The 19011-nt window shown below is 41.4% G+C and overlaps 1 protein-coding gene across 1 annotated transcript; it reads right to left on the bottom strand.

Moving 5' to 3' along the window:
• Positions 1–8269: 8269 nt before the first annotated feature.
• On the bottom strand, positions 8270–13662 carry LOC134627952 (keratin, type II cytoskeletal 8-like). The gene is made up of 9 exons (XM_063474458.1): positions 13152–13662; positions 11684–11892; positions 11053–11113; positions 10814–10909; positions 10546–10710; positions 9978–10103; positions 9618–9838; positions 9477–9517; positions 8270–9247 (listed from the first exon to the last, which is right to left on the bottom strand). Exons 1-9 carry the CDS (start codon positions 13602–13604, stop codon positions 8937–8939), a joined length of 1683 nt encoding a protein of 560 aa, XP_063330528.1. The 5' UTR covers positions 13605–13662; the 3' UTR covers positions 8270–8936.
• Between the last annotated feature and the right edge of the window lie 5349 nt (positions 13663–19011).

Genomic DNA, 19011 nt, shown 5'->3' with positions numbered 1-19011 from the left:
ATTTTTCACCAGTGTTTTGTTTATATGCGCCATGTGGGTGCTTCATATTGGACTATTGTAGAAAGGAAAAGGCCCCCATGTAGCTATTAAGTGCTGGGCGGCCACACAGAAAACTTGCAGAAGCAGGTTTGTCTATTTTGCCTGCAGCAAGCACATTCTGAGGACACCACCCACCCGATCGGAGGTGGTTCAGCACCGTTAGTGTCCTCTCAGTGACTCAATTCAGCACGTTATACAAGGCAAGCACCGACCTCAGCCTCCTTATCAATCATTACCTTGAATAGAGAGCAACAGAATTTGCTCTTCATATACACTGAAACCTACAGGTTAACTCAAGTGTGTGGCTGTGCAGGAAATCCACAGTCAAACACACGCAGTCAAAGGGTGACACCTCACTCTCCTCTCACAGAGTAAACTGTGCTAGCCTTCCCTATTCATAGAGAATTAGAACCATCATGACATCATGATTTGTGGCTGAATATGTTGGACTAATAATGACTTTATTTGCAAGAATTTACTGTTTATTATTTTCATACCGTGTGTGTACAACATTGAGCATGTTGGGGGTTAAGCAGGTGAAATGAACAGGAATATCCTTTAATAGCCATATATAGTAAAACTAACTCATGAGTGTATTTCCTGTCATCACACAAACAACATTCTTTCACCATAACTCATGCTGTGTGATGTGTTGCCGTCTACTGTTATTATTACTGTATTGCCTAGCAACCACTTTCTCATCATTGCTTACACGTCGCCTCTATAATGTCTGTTGCGTAGCTTGTGGTGTGTGTTTGTATGTGTGTGCCTGCACTCACACACATACACACTTGGGCGTATGTGTGAGGGCCTGGAATAAGAAAATTGTAGCATTCAAACAGAAGCCTGCTTGGCATATACCCGCAGAGTTGCCTGTTTGAACAAGTAAAAGAGAAGCGAGGAGATACCATCAAACCTCCCAGCACTTTTAGCCTCATACCCTGTGAACGCCAGCTTTGATAGTTGTAAATTATTAACTTGTGCTCATAAAAGATACTCTGCCAACAGGATGCCTGTAGTTTGCTGATTATCAGCACTTAAATGAGACTAACGCTAAACCTATGGCCTTACTTCACATAATAACAAGCAAATGTGAAAACCCATGCTGAAATATAGTTCAATAAATCTGCCAAAACAAATATAATGCAGTCTTTTGGGTAGCGATGATGAAAGACAAGACATTTTAATGGGGTTTTTCATAAGAAACTATATTACTTACTCCAAACTTGCAAATAAAGAAAGATGAAAGGCCATGAGGTTACCCCATCTACAGGAAGATCATTTCAGGGAATTATAATCATATATGGTTTCAAAACATGAATTTTTCAAACAAGCATTTTGGGCTCAGTAGAGGGAGATTGAATTTAAGAAACCGTGTGTCTGTGTGGGTCATCTCTGAGTACTCCGGCTACCGCCCACAGACCAAAGACCTGCACGGGATTAGGTTTACCGGTGATCCTTAATTGGCCTTAGGAGTGGCCTTGTGAGTGTGAATGGTTGTCTGTCTCTCCGTAATAGCCCTGTGACAGACTGGTGACCTTTGTATGGTGTACCCCGCCTCTCAGCATATGATAACTGGGATTGGGCATCCAATGTGAAATTCTTGTAAATCAAATGTGCGCCACTACCCGCTGTGGCGACGGAGCAGCTGAAATTAGCATTCTTTCTTTTATGCAACACCAGGAAACTTTCATTTGACACACCCGTGCATACTTTGGAGTGAAAGTTATGTGTGAGACCCAGACACAGATTAACCCAAAGAGAAATACTTCTGCTTCTCTATCAGAGGACATCAGTGATTAAGGGTGGAGGGGAGGCCCACACCTTAATTATCTCACCATGAGTGATTTACAGACAGATCAGAATGTGAACATGCAGGACAGCTCTTTATGCATGAGCTACCTTGAATAAGTCAGTAGGCGTAATTACCTTGATTTTAATATGACTGACCTGCATCTAAGGGACAACCTTTTAACATTATCGCCTGTCATTCCTATGCACCATTTCTGTCAACACAAAATAAAACTTTGCTAACTAAACACATGCTCCTACAAAGAGAGGTTTAGAAAAACAACCAGTGACAACCAAAACCATACAATTTAATCTGCATGCAAATAAGCAAAGAATATTTGGCCTTTTGTTGTTGTTTTGTGGAGTCATTACTAGCACAGAACAAACAGAAAACCAGTCTGTGCTGTTATCACCAGTAGTAAAAGTTTAACTGTGGAAAAATCTTCCTGAGATTCCTCCATCTCATAGCTCCACACCCAATCCTAACTGGTGGTTGCCTTCAGGGAGAGATGCTCAGTTCTGTCAATACATGGTTCGGACCAAACTGGTTCCATCTGACAAGTTGGTCCTCCTGTCAGTTGCCCCAGAGTTATGCAGCAGTTTAACCAAAGTGTCCTTTCCCTCCTGCCTTCAACAGATGCCCCGCAGGGAGTGAACAACTTTTCGATCAGTGGAAAATGACAGCTGACAGCCTTGTTAAACCAGGTAACTTTTCTGACATGTCAGTAAACCAAACATAAGAGTGCTTTGGATGGCTGAGAGGGGTGCAACAGTGAAGGTGTGAATGACATATTGTGCTTGCTAAAATTACTTTTACTAGGCACTGGCCCAATTAAGCTGATTATACACCTGTCATTTCAGAACGGAGAAAGTTTCTTTTGGTTAATTAATAAGGATAAAATCTCTGCGACAGGCTGGCGCGTTGTCCAGTGTGTACCCCGCCTCTAGACCTGCGGTAGTTGGAATAGGATCCTGAATTGGACAAGCAGAAGAGGATGGATGTAAAAGTGTTGTAACAAATGCAAATTTACAATTAAGGTGATTTTCCATTCATCCATCCATTGTCTTCAACTTACCCAGTTTAGGTTCGCAAGAATGGGCTTGATCCTATCTCAGCTTACACTGAGAGAAGGGTTGGGTACACCGCGGACAGGTCATCATCCTGTGTCACTTAGGGGTGACACAGAGAGACAGACAAGCTTTCACACTCACAATCACACCTATGTTCAATTTAGAACTGGAAAGAAGCCATTCAAGCTCCAAAAAAGGTGAGGGCCTGAGCCAGGATCAAATCAGTGCAATGAAATTTCTTGTGGTACCTGCAAGAAATTGTCAAAATGCAATGTGATTGTCCTGCATCATGACCTGAAGAAATAATATCTTCAGAAAGCAGTACCTGCTGCAGGTGCGTGCCTCAGTTTAACAAAAGAAAAGAGGCACACCTCTAGCAGGCATCCAGAACATTCACCCTTGCTGTGGATCCTCTATCTGTCAGTCACCTCCGCCCCAAGACTGCAGAGGCATTAAGACCTGTTGCTCAAGCTGAATAGCAGGTCTTTTTTATAGTAAAGAAACACATCTGAAACGTTTTGTATCAGAACTTGTACAGACAAATTCTGGATGAGACTAATTGATGTAGCGATTACCCAAATTGCCGCTAGTGTGGTTTTAGAGCACCAAGACTACTAAATCTGCCTATTCACGCCACTAAATCATAAAAACACTGGAAAGACATGATGCAAGTCATCGTGTTTCATTGCGGGCAGTTGTTATAACTTGATCCGTCACCACTTCAGGCTAGATTTTCAATTTGTAATGATGTCATCACGCACAATAAGTCGATTATCTTCTGAAAGCAATGCCAAAGTTTATGTCAGACATTTGAACAAGTCTGGGAAGAAAAAAAAAACGTTTTCTTGCATGAGCTAATGATGTGACTCATTGCTACTTTAGTAATCTATTTTTTTAGTAGGCTTATGCATGCCCTGTGTTTTTGTGTTGGGTTGGCTACGTGATACAAAAGTTACTTGAGGTGCATTACAAGCTGGGCATGTTGAATGAAAATTCACTGCAGTGTCATGCTAATTAGATTAAAGCAAGTATTAGATTGCTGTTTATACTGTTTAAAGATCTCTTAATGTAATGATACAGGTTTAAGAGCACAGTGTTACAGGGTTTGCATGCATGCAGGTGGGTGACACGGAGAAAGCATTTATTATTTCATGTCATTCAGGCGTGAACACGTTTACTCTCAAAGGAATTCAGCTGTTGGACAAGGGTGCATTCTATAGATTACATAACATAAACATAGAATTAGCAACTGTGAGTATAAGACATGCTCTAACCCCCTAAGCTATCAGTGACTCACACAGCCAAACACAGCAACTGCCAAGCTTCTTTCATATTTCTTGTCACTATAGCCTCTCCCCACCCCTCACAGCACGGGTGTAGGTTTCGCTTAAGCATTGGGAGGGAATACAAGCGGGTGGAGTCTGCCTCATTTTGTGATGGAAATTGTCACGGTCCTGGGTCGGTTCGACCCAGCATTTTGTGTTTCTTATGTTTTGGTTTCGTTTTGCATTAGTTCTTCTCTGGGGATGCTGTTTTGATATTAATTACGTTCTGTTTCGTTAGCTGTCTGATGATGATGATGATGGTGATTATCATTGTTTGAGTTCTGTGTTATATATATTCTGCCTTAGTCTGTGTCTTTGCCTGTATATGATGTCACCCCGTCTGTTTATGAATCTGTTTAGTTCAGCGTCCTGTCTGGTTCCCCGTGTCTGAGTTTCCTGTTTTATTGTGAAGGTCGGTGTCTTATGTGAGTGTGCTCAGTTTACGTTTCCCCTGTCCCGTCTGCTCTGAGTTCTCCCAGCTGTGTTGCCCTCCTGTTTCTCATCCCCTGATTACCGGTGTGTGTATTTAAGCCCTGTGTGTTCTCCTGCCTGTTGCCGGTTCGTCTGTGTTACTCCGTGTCAGTCTGCGTTACTGTGTTCCTCGGTGTCCTGTTTCTCGTCTGCGTCTCTCTGCCTCTCACCCCGTTCGTATGTTCTCAGGTTTGTCATTTAGCTTTCCCAGTTTAGGTCTTTAGTTTTGTCTTCTCTCTTGCCTGTTTTGCCACCTCACCTCTGTGTAAATAAAACTTCACTAGCATTTCATCTCCTGCTTGCATCTTGGGTCCTCTTTCCTCCAACACCACACGGCTCGCCTCGGCAGCCGTGACAGAAATGTCTCTATGCAAAGAAAAGCACCTAGGTGACTTCAGAATGCATATTTGAATATGTTTAATTGAGTCTCTCAATCATCCTAAATTGTTACCATATTAGGCTGATAATATATAATATAAGTCTTCTTAATTTCAGGTAATTATTCTCAACAAACACACACACACACACAGGCATGACTTAATATTCTATTTTTGCTTTGCTCTATGACACGCTAACAGTCTGTCTGATGACAGGCAACTTTTGTGCCATTTTCTCACAAAGCAACTTCCTTGAATGCCAGTGTGTCACTGGTTCATAAATGAATTATTCAGTTATTTTCTAAATGACTGCAACATGTCATTATAATTTAAAGTTCTCTCTCCCAGACTCTCTGTTTTGTCCTGTCTGCCCAGGCCTTCTTCTTCTTTTCTCTTTCCATCAACCCAACCGGGCGTGATGGATGACTGCCTCTCCCTGATCCTGCTTCTGTTTGAGGTTTCTTCCTCTTAAAAGGGAGTTTTTCCTTCTCAGTGTCACAAAGTGCATGCTCATAGGCAGTCATGTGATCTTTGGATCTTTCTCACAGATACTGCAGAGTCTTTACCTTACAGTATGAAGTGCTATGTGAATTGGCACTACAATCACTTAGCAAATACCGAGTCTCAAAACTTAGATGAGTTTCAGCAAGAATAAAGTGTCCTCAGATACATTCACTGACTACTTTTTTAGGTACACTTTGCTCATACTGGACCATTCACTCTTGAAATCCTTATGTGTAAATAGTTGTGTGGGAAAATCCCAGTAGATCTACAGTTTCTGAAAAGCCATTTTTCTACATATGCCCTTGATTTGTTTTATGGTTTTATAGAGCTGAGGTGTTAAATGCATGAGTCTTAAATATTGCGGGGGCATGTTCAGTGCATCCATCCTGAATTCTACACCTCACACCTGTACCTTACGGTATTTCTAGTAAATGAGTGCTTTTTGTTACGGTAAGTATTTGTTTAGACATGAAAAATTCTGTGCTTGTCACTCTGACAAAGTCTTTCTTCACAGGCCTGAAAAGGGTGCTGGGGCAGATATGACACAATGGGGCAGTGTCAGTGCTTTTCAACACAGCGACCTGCGGCTTAGTCAGCTTTTCCTGTTTCAACAAGAATGATGCACACCAGTCCAGCAGTACTGCTGCAAGGAGTCTGTTATTCACAGCGTACTTGCAATGTAGTACAATGAATCCTCAGGGCAGATGACACAGCCGATTGAATGAATGTTGCAACATCACATTGAATTAATGAATTAAATTGCATCAAGGACCTGAGGTTATGGATACAGTAGCTGGTCTACCGCTTCTAGGACAGATGGGCCAACAAACGATGCAGCGCCATGCTGTTCTCGGTGTCACAGCAGAGTATTGCTATAGCAAAAAACATTCAGAGCAGATGATTGCACAAGGCAATAAAATCATCACCCACTGGTTTAAGTTTCAGTAAGTACTTATAAAAAGACCAAGTATAAAATAATAAAGAACAGGCTGCTGGGTTAATAAGCATGAATAGATCATAAAAGAAACTGGATACTACAGCGCATATACACCAGACAATGTACTTGTGACCTATTCCTGGTTGGGTCTGAATTACTGAGGCCATTGGGGATACAGGACTGTCGGGGTCTGATCTACAATGGCGGACAGGTTAAGTTACTTTGCTTAGATTTTTCTTTCTTTTTAGCATTTTGCTATGTCAAGTTTAATGTTTAATGTTTTAAGGCTGTATTTCACAAAGACATTGAAAGCAGCTACAGCACTAAATATTCTGTACCAGCACCCGCTGACACCCTTGAGAAAGAAACTGCTCCCACCAGAGGTAAAGTCCACAAAATGGTGTGTTTTCATTTTCCAACTATGTTTTTTTTGCACATAACAACCAGCACTGTGTTTAATTTAACTGAGCTTGGATTTTGTTGCATTTTGACTGAGCTAGCTGCTTCCCATTGTTTCCAGGCTTAGTGCTAAGCTACACTAACTGCAGGTTGTAGTTAATGTGCAGGAAGGCATGGATGGTATCATGTGTTCTTATCTAACTCTCTACTAGGAAAGCAAATGAAAGTGCCCAGCTATCTTTGTAGTTTCAACTGAGTGAAAAGGTAAAAGTACATTTCTCATACTCATCCTTTCAAAGTGAAACCTGATGCAGTTGTGTTGACTAAATTCAGTTTGAGCAAAGCTGGGCATGTTAATTTCAGGGAGGATATTTAAAGCATGATAAGCCTGAGTTTATAGCTACTACTTTCATTTCAGCTCTGCTGTTACTATGCTGTTATAAACACTGACTGTTTTTCCCAATCAGGCTTTCAAAACCTGAACATGCTCTAGTCTGTCCCTGTGTCTGGCTGCAGTACATTAAGTGTCGTGAACAGTGGGTGGGATTGTGGTATTTGCAAAGTTTTCTGTCTATAGCCTCATGAGAGGCTCTATGGCCTTGGGTGGGGCACCACCACCCATAATTCATGTTCAAACCTGTTCCTAGATGGGCTCAAAAGGCCTCTTAGGGAACAATGGACTGTAAGAGAAACCCTTCCTGTCCTCAGATATGTTACATGTGTTCCTTCCAAGCACTTGCAGATTCTCAACACTGTCAGCTTTAGTATGAAATGTATGTTTTAGGGATTTGGTTTTTTTTTAGTTTGCTTGTTTGATGTTTGTTTTTTGTTTGTTTTTTTTATTTTTTAGGATATGTGTTGGATTTCTTTGTTTTGGTCACACTTTATGTGAGCTTTTAGTTGGTGTTAAGAGACAATATGACAGTTGCAGATATTTTTGAGGAAGGCCTAACGTTCAGTTCATTTTGTGAAAGAGAAACTCTTGAAATAGGGTGAACAAGGCAGGCTGGGACTTGCCAGGTATTCCAGGGAAAGGTTTGTGTGGATTATCATCCTTTCTCATGTTAGATGTCGAAAGTGTGCTTTATCAAAAGCGGTACTTGTTTGTGTTGGAGAAAGCAACTGTTAGCAGCCGGAAAAAGCAAGATAGCAATTCCCTTGAGGTGATTTCCAGTGCTTTGTAACGACTGTTCTGTGCATCTTTAAGGCGTTTCTATTCGTTTTCTGAAGGCGTGGCATTCACTTTCTTATCAGGCTAACAAACTACAGAAAAATTAACAGTGTCAGTGAATTTCAGCACAAACACAACACAAGCACATCATGTAGATTTCTGTTTGAACATTTATTATTGTGCAAACAGGACTCAGAAAGTAGAAGTCACAAGAACTCGTGTGGCTGCTCTTCATCACATTTAAGAGTTTAACTACAACAGGTTTGTCACTCCCTGCTCAGCATATAATGGCCTTCTTTTAAAAGTTGTGAATTACAGGTTGGTGTGATGGCAGTGCCTCCTGTTGGTTGAAGACACCGGGTGAAAACACAAGTAATACTGCCACCTTCTGGCTTAAAAGGTGTGGTGCAGTCATTGTTTTAACTATTTAGCCCTCAAAAGTCTACTAGGAGTAGGCCTTGAAGCTATTTTCTTAACTGGGAGCTTTCCCTTTATTTCAGGGTTGCTTATAGAACAAACTCAAACTATTCAAACGGTCGTCAAACCACAGCTTTACCTTTAATATATATTGTGATGTCAACACTTGTCATAGGATATGGGGGGGTCATCAAATATCATCTTTAAGGGGAAAAGAGTTAAAGTCTGGCACTGCTTCAGGTGACAGTAGAGAATTTTAGAGAGTTTTTGGATATTTAAGCTCAATAAGCACCGCCGTGTTAAAGATATCTGAAGGAAAGATGTGTTTACACTTCTTCACACATTTTTTGGGTGAAAGTTGGATAATGAAAAAGAATGTGCTTTTTCTTAATCTTCAACAACAAATCATGAATTTCTCAAAACATGATGGAAAATCACTCTTTGGGTGCAGCTTCGGCCTCCACGTGCTCCGGCTCCTTCTTCTCCACAGCCTCTGGTTCCTCGGCTGCTGCTGCTGGCTTCTCCTCCTCCACCTGCTCCTTCTCCTCCTCCTTCTTCTCTTCCTTCTCTTTTTTCTCCTCGGTCTTCATCACCACTGTCTCCGTCTTGGTGACTGTGGTGCTCTTCACTGCCGTTCCCTCGACTGCTGACGTAGACCCACTGCTTGCTTTGACTTTATCAAAGGAACTGCTGACGTAGGATGGGATGTAGGAACTCTCCAGACCATAGGCATTGTAGTTCACACCTACAAATTCAGAGGAAGAAGTGAGTGATTAACATTGACACATACTAATGTATCAGAGAGTTGATATTATGAGATTCTAACAATATAAACTGTATCCTCAGATATGATATCTAGATAGCATGGCTTCAGTCATGGCAAGGTTATGGGCTTGTCTGACCAGTAAAATGCTCTATATAGCAACAATTAACAAAGCAGAACTAGCAATAGTTGCACACAAGTATGAACTCACAAGTCTGCTTGGACACAGTGGTCTGAATTCCAGCTGCCAACCTTTGGGAAGAAAGAAATAATAAATAAAAGACAAGAACAAGTAAAAGCATGAGTATATTGCTATGTAAAATGTAGGAGAGCATAGGTGCTCTTAGATTACCTGTTCTCCTCTCCTTCCAACAGTTTCCTGTATGTAGCAATCTCAATGTCCAGAGCCAGCTTAACATTCATAAGTTCCTGGTATTGGCGGACTTGCAGTGCCATATCCTGTTTGGCTCTCTGAAGAGCTTCTTCCAACTCTCTGATGCGGAGTTTGGCATCTTTCACCGCCAGTTCGCCGCGTTCCTCAGCCTCTGCGATCTGAGCTTCCAAACTGCTTCGCTAAAAGTGGGAGAAGCCAAGCAGAGCGAGGCATTGAATTCAATGGTCTTCATAAGGCCGGCAATGCAGTTTGAATTATTACCTTAATGTCAAAACATCAAATCATTCAAATGAACAAAAGAAAATCTCTGTCCCTCACCTGAGCTTTAACCATGTCGATTTCAGACTGGAGCCTCACTATCCTGCGGTTCATGTCAGCAATCTCAGCCCTGGTTGACTTGAGGTCTTCTCCATATCTACCCGCTGACTGCTCCATCTCTGCGTACTGTCATGAAAAGAGACAGATCATAGTGATACTTTAAAACACAAAGTGATACTGCTGGCAGGTTTTTTGCACAATTAATTTGACATGGGGATCAGGAAATCATGTTGCAGCACTCCAACATACAGTTTGCAATCTCCAGATCTATATTGGCTTTCTGCTCTTTGACTTATTGTATATGAAACTTTTCAGTATGTTGCAATAAACGTAAAGGAGAATAGCATAAGATAGAATACCAGGAGACAATAGAGGTCAGAAAAGTCAGAAAAGAGAAGGCATCCCACACCATCTGCCACAAGTAAAACTCTTGTACCATGCAGAGATTTCGAGTTCATGCTCTTCAGTTTTAAATGTTCATGAACATTAATTAAGTTTAATGGACTGTCCTCACAGATGATGATCTATTAATTGTGGGCTTTGGTTTCCCATAGCTTTGTGGTCCCACCTTGGTCTGATACCATGACTCAGCCTCCTCTCTGCTCCTTTTGGCAATGTCTTCATATTGGGCACGCACTTCAGCGATAATTGCGTCCATGTCAAGATTACGGCTGTTGTCCATCTCCACCACAACAGACGTGTCCTTTATCTGGCTCTGCAACTCATTAATTTCCTATGCAGGACAAAAAAGAGGGGAAAAAATACAACTTTGCTGATACCTCCTGTAGAAACATTTTTTATTAGGCTGGAAGTGAAAAATGAAATGAGGTAATTACTGCATCGTAGAGCTGCTTCAAGAATTCAATCTCATCTGAAAGTCCATCCAGTTTGGCCTCGAGTTCCACTTTCATCATGTATGCCGCATCTGTATCCTTTATTGGAAAAAAGACAGCACTGAGAACATACATTGTTCATTACAGTCAAAGTTTAAAATGAGGGCATTATTTTTCCTCACTGAGCATGAAGGCTAATTGTAGTTTCAAGATCAAGCATTTACTAGAAAGTCTGCACAGACCTTCTTTAATAAGACGAAGTTGTTCTCACACTCGTTGCGCTTGTTGATCTCGTCCTCATACCTGCAGAAAAGGAGAATTATTTTAGTCTGTATATAAAGAAAAACAGGCAGTGTGCCATCATCATGGTGGGAAAGATGCTTTATCAGAAGTGATAGCTCCATAAGTTAATATGGAAATGGTTCCATAAGTTACCATCTTTGTCTAATATGTGAAAAATCCCAGAGTCTGCCAGGGCAAACATGCAGATCTGTGTGCTGTGGCAACCCCTTCTGAATAAAGGAGCAGCTGTTTAAATCATAAGCTATTCTAGTAAGAAAACCTCCGTGAATACATGTGGTGCTGACAGTGAATATTAACTGTGAATATTCAGGGTTATTGTTATTTTAGCTCCACCACACTGCAAATGATTATTTTTATCTTCTTATCCGCTCTATCTTGTTGAAACTTTGGGTTCCTGACAGGAAGTTAAAAATAGCTGTGCGGGTGTCGTAAGAGCCAAACTGCACAACTCTAGGAAAACTGGAAATAGAGTATCGTTGGCAGTTTAAGACTTTCCCAAATCTCGGACAAATAAAGCATGCCTTATGCTAGAGTGCAAGATTAAGATTGAAAAATCTCAACTCCACCCACTTGGTTTTAAAGTCCTCCACCAGGCCCGTTACGTTATGCAGGTCAGACTCCAGTTTGACTTTTTCGTGACCCAAGTTGTCCAGCTGCTTGCGCAGGTTGGCAATGTAGGCCTCGAACATAGCATCCATGTTTGAGTGAGATATGGTCTGCTCATGCAGAAGTTTCCATTTGGTCTCAAGCATTTTGTTTTGCTGTTCAAGGAAGCGTACCTGAAGATTGAAAGGTGGATGAATGCTTAATAAAAAAAGGAAGGAAACATGTAATGGGCAGAAACAAGTGGGTGTATGTGATGACTGAAGCTATGACTTGGTGGACAAAAAACAATGGGGAAGTTACACAAATATCAAAACCTTTCCATAGAAAACAATAAATAATGGAATTGTTGGTCATTTGGATATGTGGTGGATAGGGTGGGTGTGACTGAAGAGTTTTGTTTGAATCCAAAACATAGAGAGATTAACTGAAAGGAAAAAATGAGTAACCAGACTTCTCTGGCCTCCAGCGGCTTCTATCTGTCACAGCAAATACTCCAATCTCAAGTTTAACCCACTGTGTCGCGTTTCAACACGAAGTGGCACTGTTTCTCACTTGTCACACAGCTTGACCCTTTTACAGCTCTTTCATTAAGCGTCATGACCTTGGGTGGGGTCCCTGCTACCACTCAGCAAACACAGGAGAGGCAGACTGCTGTTTGTGGGTGTGCCATATCACACCAGCGCGCAGAGGAGTGGACGAGTGAGCTTTGTTTTACAAGCAGGAGAATTAGCCTCAGCGTGATTGATTTTTATATCAACTTTTGTCCCACCCTGATCTCCTGAAAGCTTTGTGAACCTCGAGGGTCTGTTTATGGGTTTCAGCGACAGATAACGAAAGAATCTGGTAGGTCTCTGGTGGTGAAAATTCATGTCATGAAAATAATTCGGTAAATGAGATTTTCCAAACGGGATTCTGTTCGGTAGACACCTGACACTTCGCTCTCTACTTTCACAACCACTTGTTTTGCAGAATATTGCTCGTATCGGGAATGCACTCCTTCGAGCAAAATTCCTCTGCTCTTCATCCCACTCCTGTACTCTGTATCCAGGTTGATCCTTTTATCTGAGCTCTATGATCTCGCCTGAGAGTGAAAACACTGGAAGCAGGAAAGCCATTAAGCAAACCAGGCAATATTCCCAGCAGACTGTATAGATGGCACATTGTTATGAAGTTTTGACAGGGAATGTCTTAAGGATGATCTCTTCTGTGAAATCAAACTTCTTTCATCTTTCACTTATTTTGGCTTGTAGCGTATCTCTGCAGTTTGTCTGTGCTGTTCTGCTACTGTCGTCACATTCAGTTTCACCCCAGCACTCCTGTCACTTATAGAAGTATGGATTGTTTGCTGTTGGTGTTTTGCAGTTTGTATGTGCTTTTCTGCAGCATGACTTTCAAACACAAGATTTCACATTTCATTACAACCTCGACTGACCTTGTCGATGAAGGAAGCAAAGCGGTTGTTCAGGGTCTTGATCTGCTCCTTCTCTTCAGTACGGATTGCCTGGATGGTGGGGTCGATCTCCAGGTTCAAGGGTGCCAACAGGCTCTTGTTCACTGTCACTGCTGTGATGGGGGCCACAAATTCATTGGCCATGCCACCTGCTACACCTCCACCAAAGCCTGAATATCCAAACTCTACGCCACCTAATCTTTGTCCGGATCCCCCAGCGGCAAACCCACCGACCGTCTTAAAGCCCCCAACACCCACAGCTGCACCACTGCTGCCCACTCCTGCATATGAGCTACGGACAGCATAGCTCTGCCTGGCACTCCCCACACCATGACCTCCATAGCCAGAGAAGGAGCGGCTGCTGAAGCCCTGCGTTGGGCTTCTGGGTGAGGACACGGTGGAGTAGGCGGTGGTCTTCACAGCTCTGACAGACATGGTGTAGGAGGAAGTCTGTAGCACTGAGGTTTTGTGAGAGGAGAGACTGCTGAGAGGAGAGTCAGGCAGACAGACCCACCCTGGTCCTGTGTACTATTTATCAGAGTAGGGGAGGAACCCTGCTGAGGTGCGATTGGCTGGTGTCCTCAGTAGGGGAGTGAAGGATAAGGGGGGAGAAAGAGCAAGAGGGGGAGAGATGAGGGAATGTCAGGGGAGAAAATTGCATCACGTTACAGTTTTACAGCACATTAAAAGCACAAGAATTACGTAATATCAGAATGCCTTTTTTATATATAAAAAAAAGTTTCCAGAGCTTCTGAAAGTAGAAGCTCTGGAAACCTGGAAAACAACCTTTGTGAAGTTGCATTTTCCATGCTTCATAGTTACAGTTGCATTAAAATTATTTTGCAACCAAGTTTACTTCACATGCTTTAGTCACACCTTGGACACATACGATCTACATCCTCATTGTATTTTACACATACTTATACACACACAGCAAACACTGGGTATAAGGAACATGTACACCACTTTATGAGCTTCCCTTCTACTTTATAACACCTCTGACAGGCTGTGATATATGGCAAAGTAAACTGTGCTTGGACAGTATGATACCGTCTCCTAGCTGGTGGGCAGTGACTGTGTAAACCCAGCAAAACAACTGCAGATTTAAAACATTGAATATGTTCCACCACTTTTTTGTCTTTGTATTTTTTGAGATATGTCTTTTAACATTTTTTACCAAATGTTTTGTTACCTGTTGGACCAGATTTGTGCAAATGTGCAGCTTGCACAAAGAAACTATGTAATGGGCGGGGTGTTTCATTATCAGCAATAATTGCCACCGATCTATGCTATGTACACACACACATTGATAAACATTCCTTCTATATCAGCAGGTGAAGCTCAAACACAGTTTGAGCTTCACCTGCTGATATACACACATCCATCAACTCCATCAAGTCACGTTGTGGAAATCTTCATTGATTTATCACTTGGCAGATTTATGACTCACGATCTTTTCAGGGCAATTCAATGGCTGTTGCCTAATTTAACCAGAATAACCCAACGTCTTCCCTTTACCAACATTTTTAGCAAACGTCTGTTCTTTGTTTTTCAGGTTTTATCTGTCAGGGAGGGAAAAAAGACCACCTATTTATGAGCTCACGGAAGGAGAGAAATCCCATGGTACACTGCCATGTGCGAAATAAATGTGAACAGGCACAAGGGGGTACATCTTATGGAAAGTACAACCTGAAAAAAAGACTTGTAGGCTGATCAAAAAATGTGTGTTTCACTTGGCTAATCTCAAATGGTGACGCGGTACTTCACAATGGAGCACTTGTGCTAAAGTTGGAGACAACCATATATGTACAAGTCAATGCCTTTTTGCTGTTTCACTAACTCAGCCTCTCTGACGAGCACTAGCTCATGAACAGAGCTGCACTTTGTGCTAATTTTATTTTTTAACACATGATTAGAGCTAGTTGTCTCATCTCTCCTGATAATTCCTTTTTTTCTGTGTGAGAAAAGTGAAAAGGTTAATTTCAGAAGTTAATCCCCCAACGCTCCTCTGAGGCTGGTGATGTTATGGTTTGTGTGAAGCTGCTAGATGACACATCAGGACAGGAATGTGCTGAGAAAGATCCACATACATGCTACAAGCCAGTGAGGAGGGGTGCTGAGAAGACAAGCTGGTGGGGTATATGAGAAGGCAATTAGCAGCAATAAGAAACAAAGCTATTTCACAACCACTGACTCTCACTGAGAAGTTCATTTTGGACAGGGTGGGATGCACAGCTAGTTAACTTACAGTTATATGAGCAGTTATCAATGACTCATTCTTTTTACAGAACAATATGCTCATTATTATTATAAAACCCAACAATATACATACACTTGGGGTATTAATTGTTTGATTGCCTGCTGAATTTGTAAGTTTGCTCACATACAAAGAAATAAATGGTCTCTAATTTTTATGGTAGTTTCATTTTTTTAATGGAGAGAAATGGAATATCAACTAAAATTACAGAGAAAAACAAATTACCTAGAAGTTATAAATAGATTTGCATGTCATGTAGCAAAATAAGTATTTAAACCCCAAGTAATACATGACTTAGTACTTGGTGGAGAAACCCTTGTTGGCGAGCACAGTGGTAAGACATTTTTTGTAAATGCACACATCTCAGAGGGATTTTGGTCCAGTCCTCTCTACAGAAACTCTCAACATCTTTTAGGTTTCTTGGCTGCTGCTTGGCAACTCAATGCTTCAGTTCCCGCCACAGATTTTCTATTGGACTAAAGTCTTGAGACTGGCTAGGCCACTCCATGACCTTAATGTGCTTCTTCTTTTTAGCACTGACAGTATGTTTTAGGTCCCTGTCTTGCTGGAAGACCCCTCCATGGCCCATCTTCAGAACTCCTGAAGGAAGGTTCTTATCCAAGATTTTATGGTAGATGGACCCGTCAATCGGCCCCACAGTGCAGTGATCTCATCCTGTACCCTTAGCAGAAAAACAGCCCCAAACCATAATGTTTCCACCTTCATGACTTAACTGTAAGATCGATGTTCTTTGGATCATACCCAGCATTTCTCTTCCTCCAAACACGACGGGTCAAGTTGACTCCAAAGAGATTTGGTTTCATCTCACAGAACTTTCTCCCAAGCCTTCTCTGAATCACTTAAATGTTCATTAACAAACGTTGTCATAACTTATTGAGACCTTTGCAGACAATCAACCAGTAAGTTTCAAATCTGTAAATAAATTGCCACAGACTTGTAGATCCCTAACTGCTCCACCCGGGTCGGGTTTTGGCTTTCTACAGGAATCTCTCCAGAAGTTGGCCCAGAAGGCGCAGAGACAGAACTCATTTATCAAGAACTTAGACGGTCAGCAAGAAAAAACAAAAGGACTGCCTTCACAGAGATATAAAGACTCAGATTTATAGACTTGGGTCTATAGTTGTGTTGCTGGGGCCGGAGTGATTACTGGCCTTCTCCTTACAGGGTGGTGGGTCTTGAAGGACAACCTCTGATCCCTGTTAAAGTGGTCGACATGTAAAGTGTAACTGAGTTGTGGCATAGCTGGCTCTGGCCTTGGACTGTGTGTTTTATCCTTTTGCAAGTGGGACACTGGACTTGACTATTCCTTCATTTTTTGCTCATTGTACTAATACATATTGTCTTTTAGAATTTTATTGGTTGTCATCTTTTTCCCACGGCTGAGATGGTTGGTCAGACCTTGAAACTGATTGTGTGTGTTACAGGGGAATCTACAAGATTTTAATCTGTAACGGTGTAGTGTGTTACCAATAGTGTTCTTGGTGACTGTAGTCCCAACTGCCTTCAGATCACTAACAAGCTCATCTCTTGTAGTTTTGGGCCGATCTGCCACCTTTCTCATGAGGCATCTAACTATAGCGACTGATGGTCATTGTATATTTCTTCCATTTATGAATAATCACAATTGCTGATGGTTTTAGTGCCCATGCAGCCTTATACAGCTCTAAAATCTTCTCCCTGACATCCTTTAAGGGCTCTTTGGTCTTTCCTGTGGTGGTACCGTTTGGAATAGAAAAAACTACTTCTGAGGACAACTTTACACACATAATGAATTCAGCTCAGGAGTATCTGTGATTGATTAATTGCAATTTGAGTGCCATATGGGAACATAGCCAATATAAGGGAGCCAGAATTCTGGCTGAATTGTAGGGGATCAAATACTTATTTCAGTCAATAACATGCAAATCAATTTATAACTGTTATATAATGTGTTTTGTTTTGTTTTTAATTGTTCATATTCTGTCTCTCCCCATTAAAATTAAACTACAATAAAAATGACAGACGGATCATTTCTTTACAAGTGAGAAAAGTTACAAATTCAGCAAGTGGTCCAATTATTTCCCCCGTTGTGTAGCTATCATTTGACAGGTATATGATAAAAGATTAAAATGCAGATACTTATAAATGGCATAAAAAGCAGACATGCAAAAATATTCATTACAGTAAGAATTGGCCTTGCTGTTATTTTTTTTCTTCTTTGGTCTTAAAAGTTGGACTTTGCTGTGTTTAGAGGAGCTTGCCAAGCCTTGAAAGCAATCAAAAGTATGTGCTATAAAACTCTTTTCCTGCTTCACCCTTGAATGCCTGTTCAAACAAAAAACACCCACATACAGTGATGAAATACACATTTACGCGCTTGGTAAGAGGTATATAAACTCAATGGACATAAACTCACTAAAGGCAGAGGACCACCCCTTCTTCCGCTGCAGTAGGTTTGTTTGCTTTGAGACTTGTGCCCCCTTGTGGTTGGACCACAGAGGTAGATTCAGTAAAGTGAATCCATTTCCATGTATAAAGCGAGTCATTTATTTGTTGGTATTGTGAAAACGTCTACATTGTGAATCTTAATTTACAGGAGGTGCATAGTAAAAGATATTAAACTGAAAAATTATAGTGTGAGTTACTTTAAAACTGAGAAATAGGGCATGGACTTTGGTAGAGAATAAACTCGCACATTTCCTCAAATACGTTTTGAAACACAATGAATAAAATCGTGAAATTAACACTGAAACAGATATTTTTTTAAATCAGTTATATTGCTGAACTCTGCAATGAACCTAAGCTAATTTGTCTCCTTGTGCACAGAGGCATGTAGGTGACTCTCCAGTGCATCAGCTCGAACTCGTAGCTCAGGCTCATTTTAGGTCTTCCTGTGAAATGTCTTTGTGCCAGAAATGAAAATGACATCTCACAGAGAAAATGTCTCTTAGGCGACACAATTCAATAACCTCTGCTGTGTGAGCTTTCTTGTCTACCAATGGTCCATAGGACCCATTAACCCAGAAGATAAATGTGTTTGTACAATTCTACTGACAATATCCAGTGTGACCGCCTCTATTCTTTAACGCAGGCTGAACTCTCTCAGGCAGCTTTCTTATCATTTCTTTAAGTAGTTTTCTTTGGATGCTTGCTTGCTTTTGTTCCGTTCTCTCTCGACATGATCCCACACTGCTTCAGTAATGTCGAGGTCCGAGCTCTGTGGAGAGGACATGACTTTCAGGCACCGATTATCTGCTGTAGATAGTTTTTACGTCACAGGCAACACTAAGGACACACTGCACACAGTGTTAAGATATGCCACGTTTTCAGCTAATAGCTCTTTGGGAATTACCTCATTGATCCAGAGATACCATTTTATGCCTTTCAAAATGTGTTATCTTTGACATTTTTCATAGAATCACGTAAATAAATGAGAACATATTTTGTGACAGGCTGCTAGAGTTGGATGTCTCGAGACCGGTCTTGGTCTTCACTTGGTCTTGTCTTGGTCTCGCTTTCTCGGTCTTGCTGTCTCAGATCGACATAGTGGTCGGGATATTAGGAGTCAACAGTATCCATGACACA

Source organism: Pelmatolapia mariae, linkage group LG5, assembly GCF_036321145.2.
Source record: "Pelmatolapia mariae isolate MD_Pm_ZW linkage group LG5, Pm_UMD_F_2, whole genome shotgun sequence".
In the NCBI taxonomy this organism is placed as follows: Eukaryota; Metazoa; Chordata; class Actinopteri; order Cichliformes; family Cichlidae; genus Pelmatolapia; species Pelmatolapia mariae.
Note: the sequence above shows the minus strand (reverse complement) of the source record. Positions and strands in the feature narration are given on the sequence as shown.

Bases quoted from the DNA above. Each gene is read 5' to 3' on its own strand.
- LOC134627952 (XM_063474458.1), bottom strand. From the start codon at position 13,604: ATGTCTGTCAGAGCTGTGAAGACCACCGCCTACTCCACCGTGTCCTCA. The intron at 11,114-11,683 runs GTGGGTGGAGTT...CCTTTTCTGCAG, and splicing joins GTGGAGGACTTTAAAACCAA to GTATGAGGACGAGATCAACA. The intron at 10,711-10,813 runs GTAATTACCTCA...TGTCCTGCATAG, and splicing joins TGAAGCAGCTCTACGATGCA to GAAATTAATGAGTTGCAGAG.